The sequence below is a fragment of the Bubalus kerabau genome, chromosome 1 (assembly GCF_029407905.1).
Source record: "Bubalus kerabau isolate K-KA32 ecotype Philippines breed swamp buffalo chromosome 1, PCC_UOA_SB_1v2, whole genome shotgun sequence".
Taxonomy (NCBI): Eukaryota; Metazoa; Chordata; class Mammalia; order Artiodactyla; family Bovidae; genus Bubalus; species Bubalus kerabau.
The window spans coordinates 141291218-141314983 of NC_073624.1; the positions used below are offsets into that span (position 1 = coordinate 141291218).

Below are 23766 nucleotides of genomic sequence, written 5' to 3' on the forward strand. Positions count from 1 at the left end.
TTTATTTAAGGAAAAAAAAAGGAGAAAGAAGAAAAAAATCTTGCTTTTCACAGCGACTGAATTTAATAAGAATCTCCATGATAGCAAAAGGCTCCCCTACTGTTTCTGCTTTGGGGTGGAAAATGTTGTTCTTGTATTATTCCTAGGGAAAAATAAAATCTCATGCTGCTACAAATCTTATGCCTATGGAAAAATGTTATTTTTTAATACATAGTGGCTTACCTATTTCAGATCCATTAATGGCATCGTAAATAAGCATTTTGCTAATCTGAAATGTGAAATCTGGGTAATAGTAGAGGCCCATTTATCTGCCTAGCTTTCAATCCTCAGACTACATTAGATCGGGGGTGGGGTGGGGCGGGGAATCTCTCTGGATTTCCTAATGAATATATTGCTTCTCTTCCCTATTACTTCTACCCATCAAAAACCCAAACCACATTCTTAAGAGTTGCAGCCCATTGAAAATATTTCTCCTGTGTAATGAGTTCTCGGGGGCTGAATGCATTTTTGCTTTTATCTGTACAGTTTAGAAGCTGATTAAATCTTTGTTGTACTACAAATATTTGAGGAATAATCTTCCGCAAGGCACAGTCATTTTGCATTCTACTGAATTCTTTATACAATACAGTGCTTCCTGCGTTGGGCAGTGTTGACCTTATGTTGGCTACCCTGTTTTTAATGGTATCACATGTACGTTAGACATTTAAATGTTTAGAAACCTATACTAGCTTTCGTCCTCTTGTGCTGTAAAAACTTCTAATAATCAGATGATAAGATCATATCCTGTGGAGTAATTGTGTTGTACCATGACAGGGTAACTGAAAAAACATTCAGTGAAAATCGCACCAAACGGAAATCATTATATGAACAGTGATGGTTTATGTGCTGGGTGAGAGACCGTGAGCTGTTCTTCAGGGTTTAGCTGGTCATATTTCTACTTGTTTCCTTTTAGCTGCTGCCTTTCTTGTTTTATTTTGGGAGCTTTTATTCCCTGAGCCACTATAATTATCTTTCAGTGATTTAGAAAGGAAAAAAAAATCACTCAATTGACCTTTATACACACACACACACACACACACATACACACACACCCTCTGGAAGCCTTGAACAAGCAGCGTTTGTGTTTGGATTCAGTTTTACCTTAGTCATGCCTCTTTCCAGATACAAGAAACATTTAATTCCAGATTTCCTGCTTCTGGCTTCAGGCCTTTGACCAGCAAAGTGAAATGTATTTTTTATTGCTGCCGTCCAGCCAGCTGCTGAGTTGAGTGAAGGGAAGAAAAAAAAAAAAAGAAAGGGAAAAGAAATGAAATAGAAATGTTGCCCTGCCTCTTCAACTTGCAACACTGTATAAGGAAATTAAAATATCCTTAGCACCCATCTAGAAAGCTGGGTTGGCTCAGGACTCTCAGGACCCGTGGGAGTGTGGCGACTCTTGGTGCAGCGGCCACGTGTGTTATTCTGTTGGTCTCTGCTTCCTCTCCTCTCCTTCCCCACCCTCAGGTAATGCTGAAGGGAGCCCCTCATGGTGTCACCATCTCAATTAGGGAGTGGAGCTGGAGGGGAGAGGGTGGTACCAACAAACAATAACCATTGAAATACCCAGGCTTCAGTGCTCCTTGGGTTCCCATGGCAACCAAACAAAAGTAAAACAAACCTATCTGTCCTAACAATAAAAATATGTTTTCATTAAAGTCAATTTAACATATTCTGCCTAATTTAAAATATTCAATGCATTTTGCTCCTGGACAAAAATCCCCAACCTGCCGCTATTGAAGGGAATGAAGTCGCTGGCAGAACTATGCAGATAAAAGCAATTAGGGGAATGTTGGGGACTTCACAGATGAGACGGAATACATTCAAGTATGAACAGGATTGCTTTTTTCTCTCTTCTTCTGCTTAGTTATGCTTTTTATTATATAAACATTAACTGTAATATTACAGTGGGAAGCAGGTATTTGGCAGCCACATATTATTTTAGTAAGTCTACATAGAGAGAACAGTTTCCAGTTTTAGCAGCTGTAACATGTTTAAACTCAGTTTGTAATGGGATCTGAAGATAACTATTCCCCATGGGCTGTGTTGATCTTCATGGCTGGCCCACTGCCAGATGCAGGGCTCAAAACTATTATTCACGCCTTCTTGCACATACCTTGTCCAAGCATGCTCAGTAAATGAATTTTTTGTCTACTGTGCTGTAAATTGGGATTTGACTTTCCCATAATTTACTTGGTATTTTATTAAAGACTGAAATATTACGATCACAAATATCCCCACATTTGTACTCACAAACCTGAACAGTTGTGTATGTTTAAGTAGTTGAGATCCAAATTGCATAGTTAGAAACCAATATCAGAATAGCTAACAAATATTCAAACCAAAGAAGGTTTTGCCTGGGAGTCTTCATTTAAAAATAATTAGGGTTCCCCATATTTGAACAGATTTATGTTGTTTATAAGCCAAGTACATTTTCTTCATTGAGTCAACTTGTCTTATTTAAAACAAATTATGTTTGCTGTATTAAAGTTCATATTTTTAAGGCTGAGTCTTGTATTAATCCCACAGTGAGTCATTAATCATACCAAATGCATTATAAAAACTTTAATCATTGAAGTTGAAACTGAGATTGTAATGCAATCCATCCCTTTTAATTACATCAGCTATTTTTCCCTTTCAGATCAAGCACTATGTCGCAAAGGGAAAACAGATTAAAACTAGAGCTGGTTTGATGTTTCTCTTTTTAGAGCAATTTTATGTACTTTGTTTTAAAAGTTATATAATTAAAATGCTTGAATTTTTCAGCCCTCTGATTTTTGTGGCTTGAATGTTCTGTCTTCTTTCTCTCTGGGGCCCTCTTTAACTTGGTACCCCAAACAGAGCTTCTGGTCCTGGAGTCCCCTTCCCACCTCAGGGCTCTGGCTAAGACAGCCGCCTCTCCACTATGCCGTGTTTGCCTCGCGTAACCTCTGTATCTTAAGTGTCTGGTCTATATTTTGACATGAATGAAAACAAACTTTGGATAGGGTAACTCAGGCAAATTATTTCATCTTTTTTGGGCCTTAGTTGCCTCATCTGTTGAAACAGGAATAACAACAACAACAGTGATACTAATACTCCATAGGGACATGTGCACCTTGTGGATATTGCATGAAATAACCTGTATAACGTATCTAGGCCATTACCTGGCAGAATGTAAACCTCAGGGGCTCTATCTTGGTTTCCAGAGCACTGCCTGACACATAGTCAGTGCTCAGTGCAGAGCTGTTGGCACAATGGTAATGAACGGCAGCTTTTGTTACAGTTGCTGTTATTGTGATGTTGCTGTTGGAATTTGGCCAGGTTCCATGGACAGTGATAATGATGTGATTTTTGGATGTGTCCACTTGTATCCTTGGTGTACAGATTCGCAAAATGAGAAAGAGGTCTTTTAAAGAAGTATGTAAGTTACCAGGTGCTGGTTTTGACCGCGAAAGATGAAGGCACTTGATAAATTGCTTGTACTGAGAAAAAGCGTACACCCCCACAGCATCGACATTGCTACTGGCATTGCCAGCCCTGGCTGATCCTCTCTTCTGATGCCCTTTCAGGTTAATCCTGCCGTATGAAAGATTTATTAAAGGAGAGGAAGATAAGCCCCTGCCTCCAATCAAACCTCGAAAACAGGAGAACAATTCACAGGAAAACGAGAATAAGACAAAAGTATCAGGAGCCAAACGCATCAAACATGAACTCTCTAAGAGCAAGAAAGAAAAAGAGAATGCCCCAAAGCCCCAGGATGCATCAGAGGTGAGTTGTGCTCCCCCACAGAAGTCTCTCTGGGAGGTGGGGCCTGCCTCGGGGTCTCCTGGAACCTTGCACTCAGAGCCTCATCCCTGCCCAAGACAACACCAGGCTGTGAACCCTAACCATCTGAACTTCACAGGTCCCCCAGGAGTGGGCCTTCCGGGGCAGTGCGAGTGTTGAATGGGATAGGCCAAGAATAGGATCTGGAAGGAAGCAAAAACACGGTGTAGAAAGCTGAGTGCAGAGGCCGACTTCGAGACAGAAGGACTCAGAGCTTCTGCTCTGAAAGCCAAGGGACTCTGATGTGAAAAATGTGCCCTTTCACAGCCAGTCTGTCTGAGGAGTGGGTGTGACTTTAAAACACTCACCCGTGGGATCCGCCGTGTCTCTGCAGAACTGTTTGGGAAACTTCAGAGGCTTGTTTGCCTCTTGTAACTGACCTCTGTGCAACAGCCTTGGGTTGAGACCAATTTAGAAACATCTTAAGTACATATTATTTATAGGGGAATTTTGAAGTGGTTCCTCTGAAACCATGATTATCTCTCTTGTTAACAGGTAGTTTCTGAACCTTTTAAAATAAGTCCCAGCTACCCACAGCCCCCAGCAGGCCTTTGGTAGAAGCCGTTACTGTCAGTGTCCAGCCAGTCATGGGGGCTGATCTGGGCTCTGTTTCAACATGAATAATAAAAAACTCTGCTGCCCAATAAAAAAAAAAAAAAACAAAAAACAACAAAAAAACTTAGCAGCCACATTTGGAGACAGCATGTTCTAAGATTCAACCCCTGAGGGAATTTTGGTGCTGATATTAAACACCCCCTAAAAATCAGGTTTATAATGAACACGTAAGAGACTCCCTAATTAAACATTGGCTTAAAACACACGACACACACCCCAATCTCCTAACTAGAAATTAACTTACCCAACTGACTCCTGTGTAAGAAGATATTAATACCAAGAAGAGAAATTTGTTTTTTTCTTTCATAATTATTTTAAACTCTAATAATTAAAAGGGGGGAAAGGAAATGAGGCAGAGGTTTCTAAACATCTGCAAGCTTGCAATATAAATGGCCAAAAGCAAGGAAATTCCAAGTTAAGGCTTACATTCCATTCTTCCTTGATCTTGTTGGCCTGCTGATTTATTACAGGGCTTGGGATCAGTGAGTTCTATTAGATACCATATGCACAGCATTGCCAAAGCACAAGAGGACAAACTGAGGACCCAGAGGCCAGGTGACCTTTGAATGGCTCCACTCTGGGCATGAAGATTTGTGAGTTGAGGGAGGAATCCTCAGCCATGCCCTGAGCCCATCAGCTGGGGAAAGACCATTGTCAAGAGTCAAGCCTGATGCCCTGTAGGCCACAGAAACGCTGAAAGCCTTAAGACTCCCTGTTTCCTATAGGCCCCAACAGGTTCCCTCAGGAACTATGAGTATCTAAGTGACCAAGGTCATTATGATCAGGGTACCTAAACTACCTGGAATCCCACACCCTCTCCAAGGTTGACCCAAAGGTAAGAATTGCGCCTCTCACCTCCTACAGACTCCTGTTATTGAGCGAGTATATTTCTTTTCATTGACTGTGTTTTGGAGTTTGAATTTTATTGTTTTTATTGTCATTTTTTTTTATTTTTGATGTTTTCAATGTGAAGCAGTGGACTCAGTGGAATAAAAAGCACTTCTAGTCAAACCCACTATCTTCAAGTAATCGGATTTCAAGCTTTGTGGGGGAAGGTACCATTTAACATACCAAAAGACAAATCATAAAATGCCATCCTAGAAAAAGGGTCCTTAACTTTTTTTCTGCCTACCTTTCAAAGACTTTCTATACCAAAAACTAGAATTTCATGCAACTCAAGGCCTAAATATCAGTGGGACTGAGAATCCCCCACAGCCCCGTAAGAATCTCTCTTAAATCCAATTTGCCTCTTCCCCTTACCGTTCTCATTTTTCTGTATTTTCATGTAATACATAAGCTCCAGAGACCACTGATGATTGTTAATGTAGAACAAATAATGATATTTGTACTGGAAAAGGCAGCTATTAGTATAAATAGCAAAAAGGAAAAGATGATAAGCATCCTTAGAAAACAGGGATATCTTGAAGTGGATGTAAGGAGAAATCTCTACGAAATGGGTATGATTCCTTAAAACTTTTGTTCCTATGCATCCCTCCATCAGCATCCTCAGTCTTGCCCCAAAATACTCAAGTGGTGGACACTTCTTTCCTTAACAAAGAAGAAAAACATTCATGAATAAGATGGAGGGAGAGAAAAAACACCAGCTTGATACAACTGTTTTGTGACTGTTCTCCCCCCAGACATGTCAGGGCAGAATGACAGAAGTTTTGAAAGAACTTGCCAGTCAGCTGGGTCCCAGATGGAAAGTTAAGATGACCTTCTAAGGTCAAAGTTTGCAGAGCTACATAATGCAATGAATGGGTCGAATTGTGCCCACAACTTCTGTCAACGGGGACACATAAAGAGCATCCATCTCATTGACTACAATGTATTTCAGTGAACAAAAAAGCTGTATTTGTGGCGGCACTCACTGCTTGAATTCTGACAACTTCATTTTCAGCTTTAATGGACATGGAGTTTGCTGCAGCCTAGAAGGACTGAGTCCTTCTATCCCTTGGGTAGACGGGCTGATTTTGCATCTGTATAATTTTTCAGTATTTTAGTCTTACCTGCATGTCATCTGGCTCTGGGTATAAAATAAACACTTAAGCATCACTAATTTTATGCACCATAAAATTGAACACATTAGGACGATACTTGGTCTCCTAAAGAAAAACAAGCGATTATAGTAAGTTTGTCGCTTGTTGACATGGGGTTGGATTTTGAAAGATGCTTAAAAAAAAAAAAAATCTTTCTCCAAAGTGTCATAAAGCACAACATGTAATTTAAAACCCATTTGGATAATTGACTGATTTGACAAGAAGACAACCTCAGAATTAAACTGTATATTAGAATCAAGAAGGAGTGATATGATTTACACCAGCAGTATGTAACACTGTGCTGTTTTGATAGGTATCTCTTAAGGGACTGAAGTGAATATGCATATTTCTCCTAATGCTTTCTGTAATTTAGATTTCTTTGTTTAGAGCCATGATTGGGGAGTAATAAAGCTTTACAGAAACTCGATGAGCTGACTGACAAGGCTGTTTTCAGAAATCTGCTGTGTAACATTTTATTTCATAGCATAAAGTGTCAATGCATTTGGCTTCCTTCTGACCATCTTTTGCAATATCTTACCAGGTTTCGTCAGAGCAAGAGAAGGAACAAGAGACTGTAAACCAGAAAAGCATCACTGAGCCTCTCCCAATAGCAGACACAAAGAAAAAATTGGAAGGGTACCAGGATTTTGCAGCAAGGCCCTTGGTGTCCCAAGCAGACCCAGAAAAGGACAATGAAACAGATCAAGGTGCCAACACTGAGAAGGTGGCAGAGGAGGCAGGAGAGAAGGGGCCTGCCCCTCCACTGGCGAGTGCCCCTCTGGCCCCTGAAAGGGATCTGGCCCCAATTCCCGGCACTGGCAAACAGTCCCTTACCTCTCCCAGTGCTCTCGTGGACTCAAAAGAACCCAAGCCCTGCTGTTTTACAGAGAGCCCTGAAAATGAGCTCCAAGAAGCATCCTTCCCTGGCTTCTCCACCACGCAGCCCCCACTGGCAAACCAGAGTGAGGTGGAGGATGACAAGCTCCCTGCGATGGCAGATTACATTGCCAACTGCACCGTGAAGGTGGACCAGCTGGGCAGTGACGACATCCACAATGCACTCAAGCAGACCCCGAAGGTCCTTGTGGTCCAGTCGTTTGACATGTTCAAAGACAAAGACTTGACTGGGCCCATGAATGAGAACCATGGACTTAATTACACCCCGCTGCTTTACTCAAGGGGGAACCCAGGCATCATGTCCCCGCTGGCCAAGAAAAAACTTTTGTCCCAGGTCAGCGGAGCCAGCCTCTCCAGCAGCTACCCTTATGGCTCCCCACCCCCTTTGATCAGCAAAAAGAAAGTGATTGCGAGGGATGACCGGTGCTCGAGTTTGTCCCAGGCCCATCATGGCCAAAGCACTGACCACATGGCAGTCAACCGGCCATCGGTGATCCAGCACGTCCAGAGTTTCCGAAGCAAGCCCTCAGAGGAGAGGAAGGGCATCAGTGACATTTTTAAGCATGACAAACTAAGTCGATCGGAGCCCCACCGCTTCAGCTTCTCCAAGCATCACCTTAGCCCCCTGGCCGACTCCTATGTCCTAAAGCAAGAAATACAGGAGGGCAAGGAGAAACTGTTAGAGAAAAGGGCGCTTCCCCACTCCCACATGCCTAGCTTCCTGGCCGATTTCTACTCATCTCCCCACCTCCACAGCCTGTATAGGCATACCGAACACCATCTGCACAATGAACAGACATCCAAGTACCCCTGCAGGGACATGTACAGGGAAACGGAAAACAGTTCTTTTCCTTCCCACAAACACCAAGAGAAGCTCCACGTGAATTATCTGGCGTCTCTACATCTGCAAGACAAAAAATCGGCTGCAGTGGAAGCCCCCACAGATGATCAGCCAACGGATCTGAGCCTTCCCAAGAACCCCCACAAACCCACCGGCAAGGCCCTGGGCCTGGCCCACTCAGCGCCTGGACCCCAGGAGAGCAAGGGCACCTCCCAGTTCCAGGTCATAAATAGCCAGAGTCGAGACTGTCACCCCAAGGCCTGTCGGGTATCGCCTATGACCATGTCAGCCCCTAAAAAATACCCTGAATCGCTTTCCAGGTCGGGAAAGCCTCACCCTGTGAGACTGGAGAATTTCAGGAAGATGGACAGCATGGTCCACCCCATCCTCCACCGGAAAATGAGTCCTCAGAACATTGGTGCGGCGCGGCCCATCAAGCGCAGCCTGGAGGATTTGGACCTTGTAATCGCTGGGAAAAAGGCCCGGGCTGTGTCTCCTCTGGACCCCGCCAAGGAGGTCTCTGGGAAGGAGAAGGCCTCGGAGCAGGAGAGCGAAGGCAGCAAGGCCGCACACAGTGGGCACTCTGGGGGCACCTCGGAAAGCCACAAGCTGCCCCTCTCCTCCCCCATCTTCCCAGGTTTGTATTCCGGGAGCCTGTGTAGCTCGGGCCTCAACTCCAGGCTCCCGGCTGGGTACTCTCATTCTCTGCAGTACTTGAAAAACCAGGCTGTGCTCTCTCCACTCATGCAGCCCCTTGCTTTCCACTCGCTTGTGATGCAAAGAGGAATTTTTACATCGCCGACAAATTCTCAGCAGCTATACAGACACCTGGCTGCAGCCACACCCGTAGGAAGTTCGTATGGGGACCTTTTGCACAACAGCATTTACCCTTTAGCTGCTATAAATCCTCAAGCCGCCTTCCCATCCTCTCAGCTGTCATCCGTACACCCCAGTACGAAACTGTAAGCCCGGCCCTGCCCAGCATCCTAAATGGCGACATGGTTAACAGTGCTTCGCTCCTGCGCCTGGGGTGATGGCTTGGAGAATTAGAAGTCAGTATTTCTTCTAATCTGGGGGTGAGATCAGTCCTGACCTAAGGGGCCCGGAGGGGAAGTGAACATACCTGGTATTTCTGGGATGACTCCGGCCTTGGCTGGTCAATCTTGACCCCTTCCGACACAGAGGCCCTCGCACCCTAGATGGTTCACTTTTCACAGGGGTCTTGTGAAGGGATTCACGTGTATCCAGAAGAACTTAGAGGACTCCATCTGAGTTCTGATGGTCAGGAAACAATCTGGGCAAAAAAGGGTAGACATTTCAGAGGACGGGGCAAGGAAGACTGGCAAACATGCCAAGGGATGCCCCCTCTTCATAAAACTCTCCAAGGTTCAATCAATGCAATGTATAGTAAAACTTCAATAGATCTTTCATTTTGACACTATTAAACAATCCAGAGAAGTAAACACTGTTAAACTGACTGTATATATTTGCTTCTTAAAACTACCCATATCACTGTTTGCTCACCTAATTTATATACAGGTAGTCCCTATTTTTCTCCCGGTTTCTTGTCTTTTTTTTTTTTTTTTCTTTTTTTAATTAAACAGTATCGCTTTTATTTGCAGGTCGTTTATTTTGTTTAAAAGACTGACTGTCCCAGTTGTTGATGTGTGTTTGTAATTTTTCCACATCTTATTTTGAGCAGCTTTGGGTGGTAATGTTATTGTTTACAAATTGAAGCAACTGATTCTAGTGGAACAAATGAAAAAAGAAACCGTTGAGCACACGACAGTGCAAAGAACGTTCCTTTGCAAATCTGCAATTTAAGGATTTTGTTCCTCATAAATGGCATAGTTGAAAGAGCTTATACACTGCTTACTTACCCTGCCAAATGCTCTGCTTTGAAGTATTGGGTTATGTGAAAACATTGAGCATTGTACTTACCTTATCTAGGCTGTGAAACTGTCCTACATACCAGAGGAATCATAAAAACAAAAACCTCACTGGCAGCAAGCTGCTGAATAACAAGAGTCTAGAGGACATATTTGTGGGCTGCACAGATATTTTAGGAATTTCAGAAATTAGAACAGAAGCCAAAATGATTTACATTGGTGTTGGCAAAGATCCCTTTAAACAGTCTGGGAAAGGGGGTTGGGAAGAGGATGGAGCTTGACTATCCAGAAGAAAGTGAGCAGCGGGAGGCCCAGGTGCCAGCTACCTGCCCTGGGCCACAGTCTTTCCAGTAATAGGTTGTCACGTTGCCTCATCAGGTGGGTTTCTTGCTATTCCCAAGAAGAACCTCACAGGCCACATCTTTGGGGGTAACTGGCATACTGGATTACTCATTTCCCAAGCAAGCCATCCTCCTTGGGTTACGGGGTGTGAGATTCGTGTGTGTGCACACACAGTTTTTGTGCCATTTTTTAACCACCTGGCAATACAGTCCACTGAATGATGTTCTTTACTGTTGGAAAGAAATGGTTAAGCTGTTCACGCAGTCAAAATATGTAAAGAATGTATATTGTCATTCTTGCCACTTTATCCTATAGGCTGACAAGATGTAACATCAAGGTGGACGCATTTTTCTAAGTGTGTTAAAAGTCTATCGACACAGAGAGTGGACTTTCCTTCCAGGTCGCAAGCCCCACTACAACTGCTTTGATGAACTCCCCAGCCAACCCTCCCCTGCCCCAAAACGACTGGTAGACATTAGAATCATAGTTATCCAAGTCTTTTACCTCTGAGATATTTAATTCTATGAAAATTGATGATAATTTTCAACTTCTAAATAGGTAACTCGACTGAAAAATAATCAAAACTGGTAAACAATGAAACTGTGGCTCTTAAACCAAGCCATGCATGCCATGCATTTGTATTGAAATGTCTCTATGATACGAAGCCAAATATTCAATGTAACATACTTAATATCCAAAGGTGGAAACAAAAGAATGTAGAGATCTAGTGTTAAGAGTTCCATTTGCTTCAATTAATTATTTACCTTCCTGTGGAATAATATATACATATATATATATATTTAATAGAACCATAGATAGACTAGTAGAATTTAGATTATAAATGTGTGAATGCAGATTATCCTGCTATTGCACAAGATAGAGTGGGGGAAAATAATCTCAATTGCAGCTGGCAAAATGCTGGCTAGAACATATATAAGAAAGTTGCACTAGACTGAATGGTCACAGAATCAGAGGACATGGAAGAAGGGGAAACGCCAGTGTTTCTGCGGCTGACATGGACTAGATCCTACATGGTGTCTGTGAGTTTGTTTCTCAAAACCGGGGCATGTGTCCCCGGTGGAGCTCACCTCTCTGTTCTGAAGAGGGGGCATTTGTTTTCCCCACTGCAATGATTTCAGTCTGGTTTCATCATGTTGGAATTTGATCACACCATTTTCAAACAATGTTAACATAGTCCAGCTTTTGTTTTTCTCATCTCTTCCGAGAGGAGACTCACTGTTTCTGTCTGAGGAAGCTCATACCCTCGGCAAAACATCAGGACAAGTAGAGAGAGATGAGGGTATACATTCCCAACAGAAGCAGTGTGTTATTTGTTTTAAAACTCTGAACAGAGATCTTGGAAATCTTTCAAAAAGACCATTGAATTCTTCATTGGCCGAGAACTACATTTTAAAAAGTCTTAAATAGGGCTTTGTTTGCATTGTTTGAGTTCAAGGGGCCTTATTATTGAATGGCGTTGCACAAGCCTTTCTTTGTGCAATCAAACCATTGTTATTGGTAGTTCTGTAAAGGAAACTGTGGAATCTAATTGGCAGTGGAGTCATAAATCTATTTACTAAGTGCGGCTTCCAAGAAATGTTGCAATTCAAAATGCACTAAGACCGTGATTTACTGGAGATTTGGAGATTCTAAATAATACTTTTTAAAAACCTTTCCATGCAACTTCTGGTTTAGCTTTTGGCAACTCAACAGTAAAGAAAAAAAACCCAGCCCAACCAAGTTTCAGAATTAAGTATTCTCCTAGTAAGTGATTGGAACTTGTAATATTTGCCACAGGACTGACTTATTTATTTACTAGCTAGAGGCTCTTAAGTTCACTTGTTTATCAGGGCATATACAGAAGGGTTTGTTAAAACTCGACATTGACTTTACAACTTTCTGACCTGGTGCATGAATTCTCAAGTACTGTATTTCACTGTGTTGGTGTGTCTGATGGAAATTTCAAGGTGATCCCACAAAAATATTTTATGTAGTGTGCCTTCAAAGAGAACTTTTATTTCTCTTCACTTGTTGTCCCACAAAGTCACATTTGGTGGTGGTCAGCCAAGTCCCATCTGGTCTAGTTTTATTCTTGTCCCAATTTTAGAGAAAATGGGAACAAGTTTGCCCTTGTGAGACCCACACCATTGCAATGATTATCTTGAGCACTTAAATTCCAGTGTTGGCTGTTGATGTATTTGATATTCTGCTTGTCTCCCCATGGTTGAAATATGTCTGAAGAATAGCAGCATAATCTCTTGGCTGTTTATACTTTTTTAAACTTTCCTGTGTTGTAAATATTGTATACTTTTGGTGATTCCAGCTATGTAACCTCTATGCTCTGTAAGGTGATTATTTGTATATAGCAACATGGCCCAGTGATATTATATAGGTTCCCAATGGAGAGGTTATTGAGTGACCTTTGCATTAGTTTAAACACTACCAGAAAAATGCTGAGCCAACTATAAACACTCAATTTTGTATGTTTTCCAAATTGTACTTATTACTGCTTTTGATACTGTATTACGTGCCAATAGTTTCCCAATCACATAGCAGGCAAGAGATATTTTGTACTTTTTGATCCACTGTAATATTTAATAAAAAATGTTACTATCTGTTTCCTTTTGGGTGTAATCTGTCAACTTCCTCCTGAGTGCCCTGTGGCCTCCACCAGAGTACTTTCCTTCAGGCTGTCTCCAAATAGAATAATAACGATGATGTCTGTTTGTTGAGAACCTACTGGGTGCCCAGTTGGCATACAATATCTTTACCCTTCACACCCTCATGTAAATATGGTTCTGCCCATTTTACTGATGCAAAGACTGAAGCTTAGACTGATAAATCAATTTGCCCAAGATCATCTAGCTAACAAATTAGCAGAGCTGGGATACAAACTCGGGGCTCTTAAATCGACAGCTTCTTCTATATACCACGCTCCTCTCCTGGCAAGTAACAAAAGTGGCAATTGACTTACTTGGTCAACAAAGATTGATTCGTGTCTCAACTGCCAGACATATTTGTTAGGAGCTGGGATTACAATTTTGAGTAGAAGATAAACTATACCATCTCTGGAGCTTATAAGACTAATGGGAAAGAGAGTTAATCAAATAGTCACCCACATAAATATAAAACCTCAAGCTGACCTAGTTCCAAGGGAGAGGAGTGTGATTACTAAACTGATACATGAAGGATGAGTATGAGTTGAGATGAAAAGGAATTAGGAGAAGAGTTCTCCAAGCACAAGGTACCACATGTACAAAGGCCCAGAGGCAGGAACAAGTTAAACTTATTATAGGAATCAAAAAAGCCTGTGTGACAGAAGCATAATAGTAAGGAATGAAGTTGAGGTGAGGTTACCAAGTATAGCAGGGGTCAGCCAGATAGGTCCTAAGAGACCAGGTTGAGCATTTGGTCTTTATACTGAACAATAAGTTTACGTGGAGAGGTGATACATTCAGATTTGTCTTTTTCAATGCCACTCTCTGGTACTGTGTGAACGCAGAGCAATCTAATCCAAGATGGTGGTCATTTCAATTGGGTTGGTAGAATGGGGGAAGGTTGGATACATTTCAGAGGTACTTGGAAAGAGGGATGGACAGCCTTGATGATGGATTAAATGGAGCAACTGATGGATACCTGGGGTTGAAAACCAGGAATATGGCATTTTCTGATGTCTAGTGATGATGGACAAAGACTTCTCTCCTCTCTCCACCCCCCTCCCCCTCCCCCCGAGTCCTCTGCTGCCAAGCTTTCCCCTGGTTTTGCTCAGCTTATTATTAGTTGAAGTACCAGACTGAAAAAGTTGCATGCTGTGTGCTCCCTTCTTAATGGGTCCCAGGGGACAGGGTGGACAGACTTTGGTGACGGTCTTAGTTTACAACCTGTACCATCTAGTCAACGTGGACTTTGAACAGATAGGATAGACTAAACTGCTAACAAGCATGATATCACAAGTCTAGGAGAAAAGCCAAGAATACATTTTTGATAAAAGATCTAGGACCCTTTCTTTTATCATGGTTGACTACCTGGAGGACCCTGCCCACTTCTCTTAAACCAGCAGGACTTACAGCAGGATTTAGGGCCCTTATCCCTTTGTTAACCCAAACATGCCAAACATAAAAAGAAGCCTCAGCCCCATGGTCTCCTCACCCTCATTCCAATTCATCTATATTTCACCATACTATATATATGAATTGTTAGGAGTATATCAAAAGAATGTTCTTCCATCTATGATCCATTCAGCAACTAAAGCTCAGATACTTGAATCATATACAACAGGAAACATCATGATAAGTTACCTATTTTTACCAGGCCTGGCTAATACTGTTGGGAAGGAGGGTGCTTTTGTTAAAGATGTCATTCATGGTGCAAAAATAATAAAACTGTCCAATGATTTTTTCTAGGAAAGTGGCCAAAGTTGACACCTGTTTTAGGGCTGATAGTGACCAGGAAATAGGTCATTATTTACATCAACAAGTACATCAGTGGCAGGAGGTTGGAGTGGGGTGAGAGGTGACCTCTGGCCAGAAATAATGCAAAAAAAAAAAAGTATCACTTTCAATGTTGAACTAGAGAGTAAATGACACCAACTTGGGTCCACGAATAGAGAATTCCTGAATTTTGGAATCTCCAGCTAATTCCTAATATAACATTCCAAAGCATTTGTTTAACCTGTTTAAACAAACAAACAATTTAAATCATTATAGCTATAACCATAGACATTCCCAGCCTTGTAAGGTAATCCGCTCCCTGAGGTATCCACACAAGAATAACTACTACTTTATTATTGTTGAAACTTTCTCTAGAACATAGCTGTCCTATGGTACTTCTTAGGATGGCAGAAATATTCTATAATTCAGAGCTTTCCAATACTATAACTACTAGCCAAAGTGGTTGAACTCTTGAAATGTGCCCAGTGTGATGGAGGAACAGATTCTATAATTCTACTTTTTATTCACTTAAATTTAAACAGCCACATGTGGCTAGTAGGTACTATAACAGCACAGCCCTAGAAGGTACAATTGGCCAGTGAGCACGTATTAATACAGACACAATTAGAGATGGGATAAAATCTGCAAATAAATTTTAATATAGACTTAAAGCAGGCAACACTATCTCTTCTGGGCAAAACTTTGTTAATCCATGGGGGGGGGGGTGACTATAGATTTAACACTATTTTTCACTCAGGATACACACATCACAAGCATGTAAGTACTTACTAAATGAACAAACAAATCATTGGGAGAGCATGTACCAATAAAACAGACAACCTAGAAGAAATGGACAAATTCTTAGGAAGGTTCAACCTTCTAACACCAAACCAGAAAGAACTAGAAAATGTGAACAGACCAATCACAAGTACTGAAATTGGAACAGTGATTATGGAGGGGAGACAGGATGGCAGAGTAGATAGTGGAGGCCATCTTCTCCTACAAAAACATTTAAAATACATCTACCAGTGCAACAATTCACACAAAACATCTACTGAACTTCAACAGAGGATCTCAGACTTTGGAAAGAACAAGAAAACCTCCACGTAACCTGGTGCAACAAATAAGAGAAAGAAGGAATCAGGACAGGATTGTGCTGCAAGGAGGGAGCTGTGAAGGAGGAAAGGGTCCCTGGGAAGTCTGCTCTTTGGTGGGGAGATCAGTTTGGACAGAGAGGAGCTTTGAGCCCAGGAGGAGAGTGCAGCAACCAGTCTGCAGAAGGCAAAACTGGACAACCTCCACAAAAGGCTGGCTCGGCCGCCCTGTGCTCCCCAGCCTGTACTCTTCAGTCCACTGGAGGTTGCCATTTTGGCCCTACCAAACAGCCTATAGGCTCCAGTGCTGAAATGCCTTAGGCCAACCAGCCAACATGATAGAAACACAGCCACACCCATCAGCAAACAGGGTGCCTAAAGCCACACTGAGAAAAGGAAAGACATACCCATTTGAATGCAGAGTCCCAAAGAATAGCAAGGAAAGATAAGAAAGCCTTCCTAAGTGATCAATGCAAAGAAATAGAGGAAAACAATAGAATGGGAAAGACTAGAGATCTCTTCAAGAAAATTAGAGATACCAAGGGAACATTTCATGCAATGATGCGCTCAATAAAGGACAGAAATGGTATGGAACTAACAGAAGATATTAAGAAAAGGTGGCAAGAATACACAGAACTATACAAAAAAGATCTTCACGACCCAGATGATTATGATGGTATGATCACTCACCTAGAGCCAGACATCCTGGAATGTGAAGTCAAGTGGGCCTTAGGAAGCATCACTATGAAGAAAGCTAGTGGAAGTGAAGGAATTCCAACTGAGCTATTTCAAATCCTAAAAGATGATGCTGTGGAAGTGCTGCACTCAATATGCCAGAAATTTTGGAAAACTCAGCAGTGGCCATAGGACTGGAAAAGGTCAGATTTCATTCCAATCCCTAAGAAAGGCAATGCCAAAGAATGCTCAAACTACCACACAATTGCACTCATCTCACATGCTAGCAAAGTAATTGGAGAAGGCAATGGCACCCCACTCCAGTACTCTTGCCTGGAAAATCCCACGGGCGGAAGAGCCTGGTAGGCTGCATGGTGTCGCTAAGGGTCGGACACAATTGAGTGACTTCACTTTCACTTTTCACTTTCATGCATTGGAGAAGGAAATGGCAACCCACTCCAGTGTTCTTGCCTGGAGAATCCCAGGGACGGGGGAGCCTGGTGGACTGCCATCTATGGGGTCACACAGAGTCGGACACGACTGAAGCGACTTAGCAGCGGCAGCAGCAGCAACAAAGTAATGCTCAAAATTCTCCAAGCCAGGCTTCAATGGTATGTGAACCGTGAACTTCCAGATGTTCAATCTGGATTTAGAAAAGGCAGAGGAACCAGAGATCAAATTGCCAACATCCATTGGATCATCAAAAAAGCAAGAGAGTTCCAGAAAAACATCTGCTTAATTGACTATGCCAAAGCATTTGACTGTGTGGATCACAACAAACTGTGGAAAATTCTTAAAGAGATGGGAATGCCAGACCACCTGACCTGCCTCTTGAGAAATCTGTATGCAGGTCAGAAAGCAAGAGTTAGAACTGGACATGGAACAACAGACTGGTTTGAAATTGGGAAAGGAGTATGCCAAGGCTGTATACTGTCACCCTGCTTACTTAACTCATATGCAGAGTGAATAATGAGAAACACTGGGCTGGATAAAGCACAAGCTGGAATCAAGATTTCTGGGAGAAATATCAATAACCTCAGATATGCAGATGACACGATGCTTATGGCAGAAAATGAAGAACTAAACAGCCTCTTGATGAAAGTGAAAGAGGAGAGTGAAAAAGTTGGCTTAAAGCTCAACATTCAGAAAACTAAGATCATGGCATCGGGTCCCATCATTTCATGGCAAATAGATGGGGTAACAGTGGAAACAGTGACAAACTTTATTTTTGGGGCTCTAAAATCACTGCAGATAGTGATTGCAGCCATGAAATTAAAAGATGCTTGCTCCTTGGGAGAAAAGCTATGACCAACTTAGACAGCATATTAAAAAGCAGCGACATTACTTTGCCAACAAAGGTCTGTCTAATCAAAGCTATGGTTTTTTGAGTAGTCACGTATGGATGTGAGTTGGACTATAAAGAAAGCTGAGTGCCGAAGAATTGATGCTTTTGAACTGTGGTGTTGGAGAAGACTCTTGAGAGTCCCTTGGACTTCAAGGAGATCCAACCAGTCCATCCTAAAGGAGACCAGTCCTGGGTGTTCATTGGAAGGACTGATGCTGAAGCTGAAGCTCCAATACTTTGGCCACCTGATGTGAAGAACCGACTCATTGGAAAAGACCCTGATGCTGGGAAAGATTGAAGGTGGGAGAAAAAGGGGACAAGAGAGGATGAGATGGTTGGACGGCATCACCAACTCAATGGACAGGAGTTTGAGCAAGCTCCAGGAGTTGGTGGTGGACAGTGAGGCCTGGCGTGCTGCAGTCCACGGGGCTGCAAATGGTGGTATACCACCAGAGACTGAACTGAACTGAAAGCCACACTGAGCTCACAGCCACCTATAAACACACCCTGCTCACCATAGGGACAAGACCTAGCTCCACCCACCAGTGGGCAGGCACCAGTGCCACTTTCCAAGAGGTCTGCACGGGTCTCAGGATCAACATGATCCAGCCAGGGCATACACCAGAAGCAAGAGGAGTTATTACAATCCTCTAGTCTGCAAGGAGATCCAACCAGTCCATTCTAAAGATCAGTCCGGGGTGTTCTTTGGAAGGAATGATGCTGAAGCTGAAACTCCAATACTTTGGCCACCTCATGCGAAGAGTTGACTCATTGGAAAAGACTCTAATGCTGAGAGGGATTGGGGGCAGGAGGAGAAGGGGACGACAGAGGATGAGATGGCTGGATGGCATCACCGACTTGATGCACAGGAGTTTGAGTGAACTCTGGGAGTTGGTAATGGACAGGGAGGCCTGGAGTGCTGCAATTCATGGGGTTGCAAGGAATCGGACACGACTGAGTGACTGAACTGAACTGAACTGAACTGAGTCTGTAGAAAGGAGATGACACACACAGAAAGTTACACAGTGGTGAAATATATTCCAGATGAAGGAATAAGAGAAAAGCCCACAAGAGCAACTAAATGAATTGGAACCTACCTGAAAAAGAATTTAGAGTCATGATGGTAAAGATGATCCAACATATCAGAAAAAGAATGAAGGTACAGGGATTTCCCTGGTAGTCCAATGGTAAAGAATCTCCCTTCCAATACAGAAGACGCCAGTTTGATTCCTGGTTGGAGAACCAACATCCCACATGCCACAGGGCATCTAAGCCTATGCACCACAACTACTGAGCCAGCAGCTGCAGCTCCTGGGACGGCAGACTCTGAAACCTGGGTACCACAACTAGATAGAAGTCCATGCTTCGCAACCAAGAGCCCACAGGCCTCAACAAGAAATCCTGAATGCTGCAGATAAGACTCAATGGAGCCAAAATTAAATAAATGAGAGTAAAAGAAGAGAGGAAAGAAACTGAATCCTCCAGTTCAAGATAGTTGAGTGGAAGTATGTGTGCTCACCTCCTCCTGTGAAAGCACCAGAATTACAACTAGCTACTGAACAACAAATGACAGCAGGATGCTGGAACCCACCATAAAAAGATATCCCAAGTCCAAAGACAAAGAAGCCACAGCAAGATGGTAGGAGGAGCACAATCATGATAAAATCAAATCCCACGCCTGCCAGGTGGGTAACCCACAGACTGGGAGAACAATAATACCAAAGAAGTTCTCACACTGTGGTGAAGGTTCTGAACCCCATGTCAGGCTTCCCAGCCTAGGGATCCAACAAAGGGACTGGGAATCCCCAGGAATCTGGCTTTGAGGGCCAGCAGGATTTGATTATATGACTCCCAGAGGACTAGGGGAAACAGAGACTCCAGTCTTGGAGGGCACAAACAAAATTCTGTGCACACCAAGACCCAGAGGAGAGGAGCAGTGACCCCACAGGAGACTGAACCAAAAATACCTGCTAGTGTTGGAGGGCCTCCTCTGGAGACGTTGGTTGGCAGGGACTCACCACAGGGATGGACAGGAGAACTGGAAGGTCCCCCTTGTAATAAATCTTCTGGGAGTTTGCCATTAACCCTACCATAGAGACCATCAGAGAGAGCAGACAGAAGAAGCAAGAAGCACAGTTTCACAGCAGCTATAACAAAAACCATATTACAGAAAGTTCAGTTCAGTTCAGTCACTCAGTCATGTCCGACTCTTTGCGACCCCAGGAATCGCAACACGCCAGGCCTCCCTGTCCATCACCAACTCCCAGAGTTCACTCAAACTCATGTGCATCGAGTCGGTGATGCCATCCATCCATCTCATCCTCTGTTGTCCCCTTCTTTTCCTGCCCCCAATCCCTCCCAGCATCAGGGTCTTTTTCAATGAGTCAACTCTTCACATGAGATGACCAAAGTATTGGAGTTTCAGCCTCAGCATCAGTCGTTCCAATGAACACCCAGGACTGGTCTCCTTTAGGATGGACTGGTTGGATCTCCTTGCAGTCCAAGGGACTCTCAAGAGTCTTCTCCAACACCACAGTTCAAAAGCATCAATTCTTTGGCAATCAGCTTTCTTCACAGTCCAACTGTGATAAATGATAAATGATAAAGCAGAAAGTTACATCCCAGATGAAGGGACAAGAAAGTCTCAGAAAAAAAACTAAATGGAGTGGAAATAGGCAACCTTCTAATAAATAATTCAAAATAATGATAGTGAAGATGATCCAGGATCTCAGGAAAACAATGGAGGCAAAAATTGAGAATATGCAAGAAAAGTTTACCAAAGACCTATAAGAATTAAAGAACAAATATACACTAGAAGGAATCAATAGCAGAATAACTAAGGCAGAAGAATGGATAAATGACCTGGAGGAGAGAATGGTGGAAATCTCTGCCACAGAACAGTATATAGAAAAAAGAATGAAAAGAAATGAAGACAGTCTAAGAGACCTCTGGGACAACATTAAACACATGAACATTTGAATTACATGGGTCCCAGAAGGAGAAGAGAGAGAAAGGACCTGAGAAAATATTTGAAGAGATACTAGCTGAAAACTTTCTGAATATGGGATAGGAAATAATCAATCAAGTCCAGGAAGCACAGAGAGTTCCAGGAATGATAAACCCAAGGAGGAACACACCAAGACACATACAAATCAAACTGACAAAAATTCAAGACAGAGATAAAATATTAAAAGCAACAAGGGAAAAATGACAAATAGTACAAGGGAACTCCCATCAGGTTATCAGCTGATTTCTCAACAGAAACTCTACAAGCCAGAAGAGAATGACATGATATATTTAAAGTGATGAAAGGGAAGAACCTACAACCAAGAATACTCTACCCAGCAAGACTCTCCTTCAGAACTGATGGAGAAGTCAAAAGCTTCCCAGATAAACAAAAATTAAGAGAACTCAGCACCACTAAACCAGCTTTACAACAAATGCTAAAGGAACTTCTCTAGGCAGAAAACAAAAGAGAAGGAACAGACCTACAGAAAACAAACCCAAAACAACTAAGAAAATGGTAATAGGATCATGTACTGTGCTCAGTGGCTTCAGTCATGTCTGACTTTTTGCGACCTATGGACTGTAGCCTGCCAAGCTCCTCTGACCATGGGATTCTCCAGGTGAGAATAATGGAGTGGGTAGCCCTCCTCCAGGAGATATTCCCAACCTAGGAACTGAACCCAAATCTCCAGCACATCCTGCATTGCAGGCAGGTTCTTTACCCACTGAGCCACCTGGGAAGTCCATTAGCATACTGCTGCTGCTGCTGCTGCTAAGTTGCTTCAGTCGTGTCTGACTCTGTGCGACCCCATAGACGGCAGCCTACCAGGCTCACCCGTCCCTGGGATTCTCCAGACAAGAACGCTGGAGTGGGTTGCCATTTCCTTCTCCAATGCATGAAAGTGAAAAGTGAAAGTGAAGTAGCTCAGTCATGTCCGACCCTCAGCGACCCCCAGCGACCCCATGGACTGCAGCCTTCCAGGCTCTTCTGTCCATGGGATTTTCCAGGCAAGAGTTCTGGAGTGGGGTGCCATTGCCTTCTCCACATTAGCATACTAACACCCCCTAAACATTGTTTCCATTAGCTTATGATATCAGAATGTAGAGAAGCAAACCTACAGATCTGTCTCCTGACTATCTTCATAAGACATGTAACTGGTCTGTTATCAACTGCACACAGGCCTCCTGAATGCAAGGCTTCTCCAGCCCTGCAGAGCCCTTTAAGCTGCTGCTGTAAGCAACATTTACAGTAAGCAAGGACACCAGTATAAAGACAAATGCTAATCAAACAATGCCAGAGCAGCATTTCACATACTTCCATCAAGCATAGCATATGCATTCCAATCCCTAAGAAAGGCAATGCCAAAGAATGTTCAAACTACCACACAATTGCACTCATCTCACATGCTAGCAAAGTAATTGGAGAAGACAATGGCACCCCACTCCAGTACTCTTGCCTGGAAAATCCCATGGACAGAGGAGCCTGGTGGGCTGCAGTCCATGGGGTCACTAAGAGTCGGACACAACTGAGCGACTTCACTTTCACTTTTCACGTTCATGCATTGGAGAAGGAAATGGCAACCCACTCCAGTGTTCTTGCCTGGGGAATCCCAGGGACGGGGGAGCCTGGTGGGCTGCCGTCTATGGGGTCGCACAGAGTCGGACGCGACTGAAGTGACTTAGGAGCAGCAGGACTATATTATGACCTTTTATGTACCATGTTTCACTTTTTATATTTCATATTCAGTGTTCCCATATCATTTAGTTCATGTTCTCCAATTTCTCCATCTCTTCTTTTTCTTTCTTGGATATTCTTTCTCAAGTCTTTATCAAGTGTAGCAGAAAAGCTTTTGTATATATACATATAAATATGTATAATATATATTTGAAAACTTACAAATTTTTACCAAACTAAAAAAAATGACATTTTGATTCCACTTGTTTGACTTAGTATGAATAGAATGCTAGATTTCTAATTAAAAAAATAGACATACAACAAGCAACAAAGATTTACTGTATAGCATAGGGAACTATAGTCAATATCCTGTAATAAGCTATGATGGAAAATAATTTCAAAATAATGTATGTGTATTAGTGTAAGTACTGCATTGCGGGCTCTTTTGTTAACTATGATGGCAACTCCATTTCTTTTAAGGGATAGTGGTAGATCGTGTCCACAGTGGTAGTATAATGGTGATCTGAGTTAAATTCACCCATTGCAGTCCATTTTAATTCACTGATTCCTAGAATGTCGACGTTCACTTCTGCCATCTCCTGTTTGACCACTTCCAGTTTGCCTTGATTTATGGACCTAACATTCCAGGTTCCTATGCAATATTGCTCTTTACAGCATCGGACCTTGCTTCAATCACCAGTCATATCCACAACTGGGTGTTGTTTTCGCTTTGGCACCATCCCTTCATTCTTTCTGAAGTTATTTCTCCAGTGATCTCCCCTATCATTTTGGGCACCCACTGACCTGGGGAGTTCATCTTTCCGTGTCCTATCTTCCTGCCTTTTCATGCTGTTCATTTGGCCTTGGAGTACAGAATGAAGCAGGGCAAAGGCTAATAGAGTTTTGCCAAGAGAACGCACTGGTCATAGCAAACACCCTCTTCCCACAACACAAGAGAAGACTCTACACATGGACATCACCAGATGGCCAACACTGAAATCAGAATGATTATATTCTTTGCAGCCAAAGATGGAGAAGTTCTATACAGTCAGCAAAAACAAGACTGGGAGCTGAC

At 42.8% G+C, this 23766-nt stretch overlaps 1 protein-coding gene and 1 long non-coding RNA gene across 7 annotated transcripts in view; one reads left to right on the forward strand and one right to left on the reverse strand.

The window, feature by feature from the left end:
* ARID5B (AT-rich interaction domain 5B) overlaps positions 1–13084 on the forward strand; it is a 192812-nt gene extending 179728 nt beyond the window's left edge. For all 5 annotated transcript variants that reach the window (XM_055590255.1, XM_055590242.1, XM_055590248.1 and 2 more), the window contains 2 exons: positions 3588–3786; positions 7039–13084. In XM_055590255.1, the coding sequence (XP_055446230.1) occupies positions 3588–3786; positions 7039–9201 (2362 nt within the window). In that variant the 3' untranslated portion in view covers positions 9202–13084. The remainder of the gene's footprint in view (positions 1–3587; positions 3787–7038) is intronic.
* The window catches only part of LOC129659159 (uncharacterized), a 40965-nt gene continuing 25098 nt past the window's right edge, over positions 7900–23766 (reverse strand). For both annotated transcript variants that reach the window (XR_008717820.1, XR_008717818.1), the window contains exons 2-3: positions 9359–9529; positions 7900–8037 (exon numbers count right to left, since the gene is read on the reverse strand). This is a non-coding gene — a long non-coding RNA (uncharacterized LOC129659159). The remainder of the gene's footprint in view (positions 8038–9358; positions 9530–23766) is intronic.